Genomic DNA, 14176 nt, shown 5'->3' on the forward strand with positions numbered 1-14176 from the left:
GGAGCCTGAAGGGTGTGAGTCCGAGTAAGTCTGTGCGCAGCCCTTTAAGAGGAGCTGCCTGGGGCACTAGAAGCCTCAGCCTCCCTGAGCCTCAGTTCCAGCTGGTTTTTACAGCCAGAAGTTATGGGGACTCCTCTTCCTGGCACTGGAACCCAGAGCTGGGTGCCTGGTGTGGGACAGGGACCCCTTGCTCCCCAGGGATGACCTTCACAGCCCAGGTATCCCTCCTGATTTTTATTTACCACACGTGGGTGTGGACCAGCCTGTCTGCGCCTCCACCTCACCTACAGTCTCGATGTGGCTTCTTATTTATTGCGTAGTCGTAGGACTTCCACTCAGCTTGATATCAGGCGGTTCTGAATGATGGTTGTTCTGCAGTTTAGTTGTAACTGGATGTGGTTGTGGGAGGAGGCGATACCGCCACCCGGAAGTCTTAACTTTCCTTTCTCTTCACGCCAGCCTGGGACCCTTGGTGACCCAATGGGTGGCATAGGAGAAAGGGGAGGTAACTAAGAGGAGAAGGTCAAGCCTCTCATTGGGGCCGGAAAGCACTAACGGGCAGGAATTGGCATAGTGTGGTTTGTCCTGACATCCATTTCTTTTAGACACGCATTATTGCCGTTAATGGTGAAGGAAGGAAGGAGTTCCTGGTTCTCTCCTCCCCATATTCTCAAAGATCTGGCTCCTCAGACAGCACCTCCAGCAACAAGCTGGGATGACAACGGGAAAGGCAATACAGGCGGGAAGTGATGGCAGAGAAGGACCTGGATTAGAGGATCACTTTGAATGGGGTCGTCTTTGTGAGGTTTTCTCTGGAATAGGGAGAAGCAAGACTAGGTCGGGCGATTAAATAAAGCTGTTTTGTTTTAGTTTTGGGTGGATCTATAAATTCATGCCTGATACATCCAAACCAAATCTTCTAAAAGAAGAGAAATGTCTGAACCTTGACAATGCTAAACTTGTGACCTAATGTATTCTGAGTTTTTCCAAGAGCTTTAAAGATACTCATTAATCCCATTCATGCACAGACACCAGCAATATAGGGTCAGTGGAAGTTGCTATTCCTAATGGTTACATCTTAAGGGATTTTTAAACTGTAAGAAAATTTTTCTTAAAAGTTTGTCTTGAAAAACCATTTTAAAAGTAAAATGCTAATGCACTGTATTCAGCTGTTAGGATAACTATAATGATGATAATAATAAAGATTTAGTAAATGCTTATAATATGACAGGTAGCAATTAACACTTACTATGAATTATCTCATTTAATTATCATAATAACCCATGAAACAGATCTCATTATTAGCTTCATTTTGCAGATGGGCTAGCTTTCCCAAGAGCATGCAGCATTTAATTTTGGAAACAAATGAACACACAGAATGTCTAATCCCAGATTCTTAAATACTGTGTCAATTACTTATTGCTGCATAACAGATTACCACAAATTTAGAGGCTTAAAACAACATATTAGTGATCTCACAGTTTCTGTAAATCAGGAATCCGGGCACAGTTTAGCTGGGTCCTCTGCTCAGGGAGTCACCAGGCTGCAACATAGGTCCTGGTATATTTGCAGTATCATCAGAAGGCTCAACTGTGGACAGACCAGCTTCCACAATCCCTCAGTTGTTGGCAGAATGAATTTCCCTGTGGTTGTAGGAGTGAGGTCCCCATTTTCTTGCTGGCTGTCAGCTAGGGGCAAGTCTCAGGGACAAGAGGCCACCCCACCCTTCTTTGCACGGGGCTCCCTTTATGGACTGTCTCACAACATAGGAGAGTGTCTCTCACACCACTCGGCTGAGACAGGATCATATATACTACCACATAATCACAGAAGTGACATCCCCCTACATCTGCCACATTCTATTGGTTAAAAGCAAGTCACAGATTATGTCTGCGCTCCAGGGGAGGAAACTACACAAAGGTGTGGAAACCAGATGGCAGACTCGAGGGTCTGGCCTCCACAACCACTCGCCAAGTAAGACCTCAATCATCTGTGCCTTTCAATTTCTGCCAAATTTGTACGTCACCTATAATATTTCAATTTCCTATATTTCCTTAAATTGCCTCACCTTTTAATATAATTATTTGTTTCACAAGGAACTTTTCTATCACAGTCATAACTGGAAACATCAATATCACTCGCCATAAAGAGAAGGTGAAATGAAAGGTTAGGTGAAATCAGAAACAAGGATCTAAACAGTACAATGCGTTCACCTGTGTGGACTCATTTAATCCTCACATAGTCCATGGTAAATAATATTATCCTCATTATTAAAAACGTCGAAACTGCCTGGCCAGTGTGGCTCAGGTGATTGAGCGTTGTCCTATGGACTGAGAGGCCCTGGTTCGATTCCCAGTCAGGGCACAGGGCCCGGGTTGCAGGCTCGATCCCCAGTGGGGGGCGTGCAGGAGGCAGCTGATCAATGTTTCTCTCTCACATAGATGTTTCTATATCTCTCTAAAAAAAAAAAATAAGTCAATAAAAACACAATTTTATTTTTAAAGGGGGGAACTGAGCTCCAGAAAAGTTTAATAAACTGCTTACGACTTCTCAGCTCGTACGTGATTGTACCAAGATTCAAGTCCACGGCTACTGTCCACCAAAGTGCACGAGAGCTGGAGGTTAGAAAGCAGCCGGCTTCATTATGCAGCCCAATTGTCCCGGTTCCTTCTCCTTCTCGTAACTCGACCTGTCTCCTCAGCCTGCCTACTGACCTCTTCAATCCCGAGAGTCACCTGTCGAGACCAGGAATCAACACCACACGGGGCTAAAGAGTATGTTCGGGTTTTAATCCTGGCTTTAGTTCTGGCCTTCTCGCCTGGGCCAAGTTACTGCTTTGTCTCAACGGTCTCATCTGTCCAATGGGGATGATAATAGTAAGTGATTAGTAAATGCAAGAGTGAATCTTCTAATACTATTTTGTCATCGTCGCAAAGAAAAATGGCCAAGATGCCCAACCTTGAATGCTGTGTGTATGTTTATTGGTTAGATTTTCCAGTCCTTCTGAGAGATGAGTGCAAACAGAAACAAACCGTTTCGACATAGCGATTATTTTCTGCGTTTCTGTTTTTAAAGCTTACTCTATGTCTTTTGGAGCCATGTCCTTGAGTAGGACTGAGAGGATGGGGTCTTGGTCCCAAAGCAAAGGCCGTAGCTAGAAGCATGGCCGGGCATCCTTAGCAGCAGAGGGAAGGCTGCACCTGTGGGCACAGATGCAGGCAGGTGGGTCTGTGCGTTGGGAGGAACTTGTCATTCATTCTTTTCTTATTGCTTCAAGGACTTTGCGCCAAACTTTTTCCCTTCGCTCTTCTACATCAATTTTCCCTCCCAAATAAATGATTTCTATTAGCAGGAAAGCATGGAGTTATTTCTTAAATAGAAAGAACTCTTTCGTGACCCAAATTCTTACTCCAGTTATCACCCGTTTCTTTCTCTTATTTTATAGTAAACCTCCTTGGAAAAACGATTTATATTTTCTGTCTCTAATTTCTTTCCTCCCATTATTTCTTGAACACTCTTTAACCATGTTTTTACTTCCACTTCTCCAGGATAATTTCTCTTGCCCAGCTCAACCAAACCCTCCACATTGCTAAATTCAACAGCTAACTTTCCAGTCTTGATCTCACTCAGCCCATCAGCAGCATCTGACACAATCAATCATCCCCTCTCTCCTGAAACACTCTCCTCCAGGCACCATACCCTCTGGGTTTCCTTCAAGCTCCTTTCTGCTGACTCCTCTGTCCTCCAAATTCATGACACAGCTCAGTATTTGGAGTTCTTTTCCATTTGTAGCTGTTCCTTTGGTGATCTCATCTAAATGTGTACTTCTAGTCCAGATCTCTCCCTATCTTCCAGACTCTTCTACTCAACTTCACCACCACTAGGACACCTCAAACTTAACATGTCTACAAGGGGACTCAGTCCTCTCTGCATCCCTGTAAACGGCAACTTCTTTTGTTCAACTCTGTACATGAATAGCATGCGGCACGTGAATAGCCTATGACTGTACTCTCTTGCAAAACTTGTTCAATCTGTTTGCAATTCCCAGAAGCTCTACATCCTGCTCTTCTCAACATCTCCTCTGCTGGGCGCTTCTCCAAGCCACCATCATCTCTTTCCTGGATTCATGCAAAAATATCCTAACTGATATCCCTGCTTCTGCCCATGCCTCCTTTACTATTCCCCCCGTCTAATAACACCGGGCAACCAGAGTGACCCTAATACAATAAACCAGATCTTGTCATGCTTCTGCTCAAAACTGTCCAAGGATTTCTTATATCACTCAGAGAAAAGCTGAAGATCCCCTGTGACCACTAAGGCCTGATGTCAACTGGTTTCCATTGTCTCACTGGTGTGATTTCTTACTATTCTCCACCCTGCTCAGTCAACCCCTGTCATACTAGCCCCCTCACTGTTCCATGAACTCCCCAGGCATGTTCCTGCCTCAGGACCTTTGCACTTGCTGTTCTCTTTCCCTGGAAGAGAGAATCACCTTTGCCAACTTTTTATAAAATTGTAAGGCCCTCTCAACACTTCCTGTTTTACTTTCTGCTCCTTAGCAATTACTAATATTTTATATATATTTACTTATTTACTTTGTACATAAATTCCAACAGGGCAGAGATTTTTATCTGTTTTATTTATTACTGAGTTCTTAGTGTGTAGAGCCATGCCTGGCATAGAAAGAGTGTGCAATAAATATTTGCTGAATGAATGAACTATCATCAAGATGGTATGATTTATCTAATTACAGTTATTTTGTAATGACTGTAATGATGTGGGTTTTCTCCCACGTTCTGCATGATTCTAAAGAGGAAGAATCTGCTCCATCAATACAACTGCTATTCACACATTCTAAATAATTTAAAGGTCTTCCATGATTTGTACGGAAAGTGGTCACGATGGGCATAAATTAAAAATGAACTATATCTAAAACAGAAAATGTGGGTTCACCTATATGCGTGTCCCTCTAGGAAGGGAATCTAAACAGACAGACACTAAGAAGCAAATCACTTGGCAATAATACTTGATTCGGGAATGTCGCTGTCCTTTTGCTTTCCCTGGGCCCATGTGAGTGACAGGGTATTAAAGAGCCAGGGGCCAGAGGGAGCGTGTACCTGCTGACCAGCCAGGCTGGGGCAACGGCTCTAAGAAAATTCAATGTGACTATGTCCTCACTTTTATCATGAAATGAAGATTCTCCTAGCTGTGCTCCTTGACATTCAATGTTAAAAGGTAAGGATTCTCTTCCTGCCAGACTGTGGACTACAGAGCCTGCCTTTGCCCATCTGGAAGCATAAACCTCTGAGTCTATACAGCAGGTCTTCCATAATTTTTGGACATCAAGATACAGAGCAAATGAAGAAGAGACTAGCAATTCACAAAATGTACTTTGTGTTAATCATTTCAGATGTACAAGAACTCCTGGATTTTCTTTTTTGCTTTTCCACTTGAATTAAGTTCTTTGTTTTGTGTATAAAAGGTTGAAGTAACTTCCAGAAGCTGAAATAGCCATTAAAACGGTCTCTCCATTGCAGCCGTTTAGAAAACACTTGATTGAAATAAGAGGGTTTCTGATGGTTTCTAAAGCTAATAATGCCATGTAGCTACTGGTTTATTGTTCAACCAAGGAGCATTATTTTAATTATCTGTGGCAGGTGGAAATAAAATTTTCTGTAATGCTCTGCTGTTTTCTAACCTGCACAGGTCCCTCTTCCTGCTGAGCTGCTGAGGCCGCGAGGGTGCAGAGTGGAGCTCGGAGGCAGGCTGACAGCCAGCTGTGCAAAGGGTGTGGGCGGTAGGAAGACGGGAACCGGGCGGTGGGAAAGGCTACTGAGGAAGAAGGTCCTTCGCTGTTGGGAGTGGAGAGAAGCTTGTGGGATAGAGGAGAATAGGGAGGCTGATGCTCAGAAAAGAGCCTTTGGAGGCAAGGGGAGGAAGAGACGCTTAGAATGTTTTTATGAAGTTTTGCCATATGTTGACATCACCTTTTTTCCAACCACTGTTTTCCCCCCTAGTATACGTTAAAATAAATACATTAAGAACTGTGGCTTGTAACCAAACAGAATGATCTTGTGTACAGCCACAATCATGAAAGCAGTTCATCATCACACCGTGGTCAGCACAACTACATAATAAAGGGCAGAATAATCCTCGTCCGCTACCGGCCCTAATTCCGACAGATGGAGACTGTAGTCTAGGTATCTGAGGTGTGTGGGAGATTTGTCATCTCCGTAGTAATGTGTGTGAAAAAGTATTAGGCTTTTTGAGTTTTAACTAATAAGTCATGAAATGACATTGTAAAGACCTATGTAGAAGAAACCCCAGGATTGGTGAAAACAGTCATGAAACTTAAAACATAAATCTTTCATCAGTTGAATGAAGCTACCTAGTTTTGATGGGACTCAAAGTTTTGAAAGAGTCAGAATGGATCAGAAAAAGGACTGACATTATATAGGATCGCGTGGCAATTCAGAGCTTTTATTTCTTTATATGAAAACCCTGAAATTTAGCAATAAGAATAAAAGATGAAGGCATCCATTTTTATGGTAAAAAAAAATAATAAATGCACTAATAATGTTAAGAAAAGAGAGTGTACATTTGCCTCTATAAGCACTAAAAGAACAAGATTTATCAAAAATATGTTTAACGGCCCTGGCCGGTTTGGCTCAGCGGTTAGAGCGCCCGCCTGCGGTCCGGAGAGACCCGGGTTCGGTTCCCGCTAAGGGCATGTGCCTTGGTTGCAGTTTGTCCCCGGCCCTGGTTGATCGTGCGGGTGTCAGCCACTCGATGTGTCCCTTTCACATCAATGTTTCTCTCTCTCTCTCCCTCCCACTCTGTCTGTACAAAAAATGGAAAATTGTCCTCGGGTGAGGATAAAAAATATATATATATACATATATATGTTTAACGGCCCTGGCCGGTTTGGCTCAGCGGTTAGAGCGTCGGCCTGCGGTCCTGAGAGACCCGGGTTCGGTTCCCGCTAAGGGCACGTACCTCGGTTGCAGTTTGTCCCCGGCCCTGGTCGGTTGTGCGGGTGGCGGCCACTCGATGTGTCCCTTCACGTCGATGTTTCTCTCTCTCTCTCTGTTCCTCTCTCTCCCTCCCACTCTACCTGAACAAAAAATGGAAAAATGTCCTTGGGTGAGGATAAAAATAAATAAATAAAAAAAATATATGTTTAACGGATACAAGAAAGATTTTCTGGAACCCGACAAAAATGAAAAACAGCAGCACGTTCAATTCTGTCTGTGGCTCCAGGGGAACTTGCACCGGAGACAGTCTTTTGAGCAATGTGGTTCCACTTTCCTCAGAGTGAGACCTTGCAGACCACACTCATCTCGCCGGTTTCCTAACTCTCTTTGAAGAGACTCTAGAACAAACACTGCTTGTTTTTTAAATCCTCAAGGGTCGAGACCAGTCTGACAGAGCTGGAAAAAGCCCTTTCATCTGAAGGGCCCCAAGCTCAGCACGCAACCTGCACCCTGCAAGGCAAAACCTGGAGGCCTGGGTTCAGAGATGTAGCCCCTCGGCCTCGAGGAGCAGAATCAGAAACACACACAAAAATTTTAACTGCCCGTGTGCTTCTTATTGACTATGAAAAGCTCTGGAATCTTTGTACAATTTTTAGGGACAATCTGAGAAGAGTTACATAATCCACCCACCAGGACTAAGTTCTACACACGCACACAGTATTTCTGGGTGCACAACAGTCTCATTGTGGGTTATTAACAGAGACCTGGCAGGACCCCTTGTACCTTCCTCACTAAATTTCTCTTAAAACTCCCCATGCAAAGAGGAAGGAGGGAAGGGGGAGAGAGAATACTGAAAGATGTCGCTTAAGTTTGGGAACATGATGAAAAACAGCCTGCATGTTTTTTAAAACTAGAATCATTTTGTAAGTTCCAGTTTGGGTCAAAATCGGCCCGTCTCCATTGGTGAGTGAGGAATGCCCAAACTTGTTATGTAAAAATAGCCTCCAGTGTGGGGCGATGCATTTTATCCAAAGTTGTCATTAATCCATGAGTCTAGAACACTCCATTCACAGAGACAGAGAGACAGCGGATGAAGGAAGTCAGATACATTATAACCCTTTGAAACAATCAATTCCATTGGAATAGAGCGTTTTGATTTTCACGAAATCATTTGGCATTAAAATGCTCGCAAGGCACACTGTGCTGTGCAAGTAACTGCTGGGACATTCCCCAAACACTGCAAACTCGGACCAAATAAAACCTCCAGCTAACATGATGAGTCACTGCTTTTTGCTTGATAGGAACAGATGTATATTTTTCCTCACCCAAGCCAACTATTACCTCTTTTTCCATTTGTAATCCTTCTGCTCTGATATTTCTTTCAAATACTTCTCTCTTTTCCGTCTGGGGGTTGGATTTTCTGTACACGAGAATGTAGTCAATCCGACACTTTCCGTCTCTGAAGTAAAGTCCATTGGATTTGTTTTTCTCCCTCGCTGTCTGCACACAAAGAGAAAGGACCAGCTTGAGACACTCAAAAAACTGAGCCTTGGGTGAGCACTGTTAAAGAACAATGAAAACGAAATGCATTTTTCTTGTGTTTTATCAAAATTACATTTTTATTACTGAAACATGTAAACAAGAGGAAACTGAAGAAAAACTGGAAAAGGCACTAAATTGATTGGGCAAAACTTAGGACACCTAACAATACCAAATGCTGGCAAGAACATGTAGCAGCTGAGAATTCCCACATTCTACAAGTGAGAGGAAAACTGATGTACTTACTCTGGAAAACACTGGCATTATCTTGTAAAACTGAACATTTGCATAACATGAGACAATTCTGATAAAGCAGCAAAGGAGACATGTAAATGAATACTCATAGCAGCATTGTTCAGAAGCAGAAGTGTAGAAAATAAAAAACTGGAATCAATTCATATGCCCATGAACAGGTAAATAGATAAATAAATTGCGTAATATTCATAGAGTGGAGTCTTTATACGGCACTGAACATGAATGGACTATAGTTGCATCTAATAAGATAAATCTTAAAAACAACATTGACAGAAAAAAACAAGTCACTGAAGACTTCATACAGCATGCCATTTTTTTTAAAGCACTGAATAAAATAAATCTAAAAAGAAGTTGTTATGGCTACATGTATATGTGGTAAAACTATGTTTAGAGCAAGAGAATAAAAAACACACAAATTCAGGAAGATAGTACCTCTGATAGTACCTCTGGTAGGACTGATTACCAGTAGCTTTAATGGTTTTAGTAATAATCAAGTTCAATGTTTCAGGAATTTTTTTTTTTTCCCACATAAGAAAAACATTTTACATTGTGATATTTGTGCATATATATAAACACACAAAATATCTGAGACGAAAGTTTTACAAAATAATACCTATTCTTTCTCCTTGCATGCACATGAACATTAATTTTCCATTCCATCAAAAAACAATTGGAGCTAGTCACCTGCAATTAGGTTGCCATCGTAATTTGAAAAATACCATTCTAATGGGTAAGTTGGATGGTGAGTCAAGGTGTTGATTTTATTATTATGTTTCCTAACTTACATACAAGTTACAAATGTCATTTTGCAGTGATGACATCTATAAAATTCAAAGAACAAAAACAGTCAGTGTCATTTTTGTCCAGACCCCGTGGGCTCGCTGCAATCAGGAAAGACCCTAAAAGAGACCATCAGCATGGCTGCCCAGCCTGGAGCCAGGATTCTCAGGCTGCTCAAGGTCAAACACATGCCTGTAAACCAGCAAGTAGAAGTGGAGGAGCTACCTTTCCTCTAGGCCACAGTATACGTCACTTTCCAGATACCAGGAGGAAGAAGGCAAACGTGCCCCACCACCAAGACCGGTGCTGGGATCCACAGTCTTGCACACAAGTGCCATGCACGCAACCTCATCTGAAAGAACATCGCAGCCAGGACGGATGGAAATGTCCATTACAACAGACACTTACAATGGATGACCAGTTCTCACTGAGCAGTTTTGGACTCTTCCCTTAAGAGGTACTCAGAAGTCTACCCAAGTAACATTTTCTTAGTTATTTCCAAGCAAGGGCTTTAGCACTTCAGCACCTGCCTGCAACATCGGGCTTCGGCCAAGGGACCGGGTGAAGGGTTAGCAAAGCCCTAACCTCCCTGAGACTGTTTCCTCGTCTAAATTAAGGGGATGAGACTAGTTGCTTTTCAAGGCCCCACTCAACTTCTCTCCGTTAGTCCACATCATGGCGTGCAAAGTATCGGTGTGAAGATGATGGCAAAATTAGACTTGAAAAGCAAAACACACGGATAGTAGCAGCATGTGGTGTTCGCAGGGAGAAGTCTGGGAAACTTGGTGGAAGGAAACATTCCTCCCTGCCACCCTTTCAATGGCTAACTGGCTCTGGAATAACACAATATTAGAAATGTGCAGTACTTCAATGACTCGTTCTGTGTTCCTATTGCCTATACCCGGGGCATATACAGAGGTATTAAACCCCAGTGAAACACAACCCGAGCAACAGTGAACGTCTCTAACAAAATACTTCTTTTTCCGAAATGACACATGAACGGATGGGTCTATTTGCGATTACAGTGAGTTTCCAGAGAACACAGGTGAATGGAGACGCACAGAGGCTCCAGCACCACAATCTACCGAGGGCTGCGCATTCTGTGTCACTATTCTAGGCGTCGGGGGTTTACACAAGCTTGTCCATCCTTGTAAAGCTTCCGTTTTCCTAGTAGTAACACTCAGAATGTAAATTTTCTTAAAATAACAGGTGGAGTAAAGACTCTTCCTTTGTATAAACAAGATGTCTTTAGGTATAAGATGGACCCCCGATGGTTTGTTTTGAGCCTGGGTAGATTTGGGACTGCTGAGATACACCAGACCCGTGGCAGATGTCAAAGAATCTAAGACCCGCCCTCGTTTGCCAGGAACATACAGTTCAATGAGATGGTCACGTTACACAGTCCCTTGGACATCGCTTTACAGGTGCTCGCCTGGACCAAAAATTGTCTTTTTAAGAAATCACATTCTCTTACCTCTCCCCCTGCTTCCAATCTGCTAGCATCATCTGAAGTACTGGTCAGGTTTCCAGGGTGAAGGAGAGAATCGTCATCTTTGCAAGGACTGTTGACAGCTTCTAATTCATCAAAAAGAATATTGACGTCCTTGGCCACTAGAACCAAAGTAAATATATTACAAGTGGCATTAAGGATCTGGGGTCTTAAAAGCAACACTGAAAGAGAAGACACCTCCCTTGGGTTTCATTTTTTTTTTTTTTTATTGTTTCAATAACACCTTGAATGACAGGTATTTATTTCCTAAGAGAAAAGGATGTCAGATGGAAAACAAGTTTGTCTAAACAGTGTCTTCATTAGGTGAGATTAAGGACAAAGTGAAGCAAAGTAAAGTATCTTTATAATATAAATATAACTTGCCTCCCTGATAACAGGAGGTGTTGTGTTTAACTTTCCTTCACATAGTTGTTTAGCATAAGGTACGATATTAGAGGCTTCTAAGAACTCATTCTCTGTGCTGGAGATGACCTATCCCCCCCCCCCCCATTTAAATGCCTTACAACTTGCTAAGTGAATCCATAAATGTGCCACTTGCATAGTGCGCTAAGAACTGTGATTTTCTTCCTCCTTTGTTACTTAAGACTTAATAGAGAAAACCCAATGCAGTGAAGACATGCAGTTAGATTTTCTGCCTCTTTCCTCCTCTGATCGTGGACTGAAGTCATGAAGTCAGTACAGAAGGCACTGGATGTCAGAGTTCCCATACAGAGTGCCGTGTTCAAGCGCACAGAGCCTTGCAGCACACTGAAAACAACAGGTCAGCACCTGCCCTGGCCGGTTGGCTCAGCAGTTAGAGCATTGGCCCACGGACCAGAGTCTAGGGTTTGATTCCAGGTCAAGGACACGTACCTCGGTTGTGGTTCGGTCCCTGGCCCTGGTTGGGTTGTGCAGGAGGCAACCAGTCGATGTGTCCCTCTCACATCAATGTTCCCTCTCTCTCTCCCTCCCTCACTCCTACTTTGTCTGAAAATCAATGGAAAAATATCCTCAGGTGAAGATTTAAAAAAAATTTTTTTAAAAGAAACAAAAAAAGTTTAGCACTACTGCGTGGGGATGTATGGTGCCAAGTATCAGTCCCTTCTCTACCAACTCAAATCATGGACCAATACTGAAGTTCACTTTAAATGTGGTGAAGGATTTTTAACCTGTCAGAAGCCACTACACAGAATTGTAGGCTACTGGGCTCTATATACCTAAGCATACAAAAGACTCTCCCTTCTTTCATTCAAAAACTCTTTAGAAACAAGCACACTGTGTCAGGTACAGAGATGTGTGATGGCCATACCTTGGTGAATACAAGTGATAGGTCTTCTTGCCCCTGTGGTGATAAGAAAAATAAAATCGCCCTGGCCAGTTTGGCGAGTGCTGGCCCGCGGACCAGAGAGTCCTGGGTTCAGTTCCCCCTAAGGGCATGTACCTTGGTTGCAGCTTGTCCCGGGCCTCGGGTGGCGTCATGTGGGTGGCAACCAGTTGATGTGTCTCTCTCACATCGATGTTTCTCTCTCTCTCTTCCCCCCCCCCTCCCTCCCACTCCATCTGAAGATAAATGCAAAAAAATGTCCTCGGGTAAGGATAAAAAAGAAAAGAAAAAAAAAACAAAGAAAGAAATATAGAGTGCTATAAAGAAAAGAACTGAGTTTAGATAGAGAGAGAAGAAAGATGATGCATTTAGATAGAGTGACCAGAAAGCTGTAACCAAATGAGTGATTTTAGGCAATTTGTTTTATTGCAAGTTTTTCATCTGTGAAATAAAGCGGATATGGAAATAAAATAAATATTTATTACTTAGTGTGACAGGCTGAATCATGGCCCCCAAAGGTGACCTAATTCCTGGAAAGTGAGAATATGATACTTCACACAGCAAAAAGGACTTTGTAGACGTGATTAAGTCAAGGATCTTAAAATGGGGAGATTATCCAGGATTATTGGGTGGGCCAAAGTAAATACAAGGAGGCAGGAGGGTCAGAATGAGAGAGAGATTGGAAGATGCTACACTGCCGGCTTTGAAAAGGGAGGAGAGCCACAAGCCAAGGGATGCAGGCAGCCTCTGAAAGGAAAGGCAAAAAAAGCAGATTCTCCCCTAGAGCCTCCAGAAGGAACACTGTCTTGCTGACGCCATGATAACTTCTGGCCTACAGAACTGTTAAGTTAATCAATTCGTGCTGCTTTGAGTCACTAAGTTTGTGGATTTGTTACAGCAACAAACAAAAACGAATACATTTCCTACAGGTTTTTAGACTCTGAGGCTACAAAGAAAAAAAACAACCAAGGTTCTTTTTATACAACCAAGGTTTAAGAACGTCTGTTCTGTGCCAGTAACTCAAGGCCACTAACACTTTTTGAAGAAGTGCCGTGTGGTCAGTGTTGTGGGAGGCGTCAGATCAAAGACAACGTCCCTGACCACCCCATGTAAAGAAACCCCCCAATCCAATTATTATTCATTGCCTCTCATTGCTAATTTTCTTCACAGCACTTACCACAACCTGTAATCATATTGTTTACTCATGTGTTTACTTGTGTAAGATATTTACCCTATTAGAATGCAAGTTCCTTTAGGGCAGGAATACTGTCTGTCTTGACTGGGGGACAGAATGGAGTAAACCCTCAACACTGTTGCAAGATGGAATGACGACCTCAGAGTGGTGACGTGTCCTGATGTCTGAGATCTGCCTTTTCTCCAACCTTCTATGGCTCTAGGACCTGGCATATATGTTTCTCCTAACACGACTCTTATTCACAAGCCACCGATTCAAGTCAATACTGATTAAATTTTCACATTGACAGTGATTAAATTTCAAGTAGATATTGGTTAGATTTGAACAACAGGATAAAATATGATTTTATCAAAGTCAGAAAATGTGCCTACTATTCTAAACTCTACCGCTTAGCCGTGTGAATCTGTGCTCCTGTTTTCTCACTGGTGAGACAGGTATAGAAAACTTCTCTCCTGGGGTGGCTGAAGGGTTACATGAGCTAATGTACATATTATCAGGTTGCTGACACATAGCAGAACCACAAAAAAATAATGTTGGTTTGTCAAATTGAGACCCTGCACTTTATGTTAGCATTCCAGCCTTATCAATACAAGGAGGCAGAGGAGAAATGTAGTCAATAA

The 14176-nt window shown here is 42.7% G+C and overlaps 1 protein-coding gene across 1 annotated transcript in view; it reads right to left on the reverse strand.

The window, feature by feature from the left end:
* The window catches only part of ANO4 (anoctamin 4), a 289216-nt gene that overhangs the window by 149050 nt on the left and 125990 nt on the right, over nucleotides 1-14176 (reverse strand). Inside the window, exons 3-4 of the mRNA XM_036251806.1 lie at nucleotides 11023-11159; nucleotides 8316-8474 (exon numbers count right to left, since the gene is read on the reverse strand). Of these exons, the coding sequence (XP_036107699.1) occupies nucleotides 8316-8474; nucleotides 11023-11159 (296 nt within the window). The remainder of the gene's footprint in view (nucleotides 1-8315; nucleotides 8475-11022; nucleotides 11160-14176) is intronic.

This window comes from Molossus molossus, unplaced genomic scaffold, assembly GCF_014108415.1.
Source record: "Molossus molossus isolate mMolMol1 unplaced genomic scaffold, mMolMol1.p scaffold_m16_p_10, whole genome shotgun sequence".
In the NCBI taxonomy this organism is placed as follows: Eukaryota; Metazoa; Chordata; class Mammalia; order Chiroptera; family Molossidae; genus Molossus; species Molossus molossus.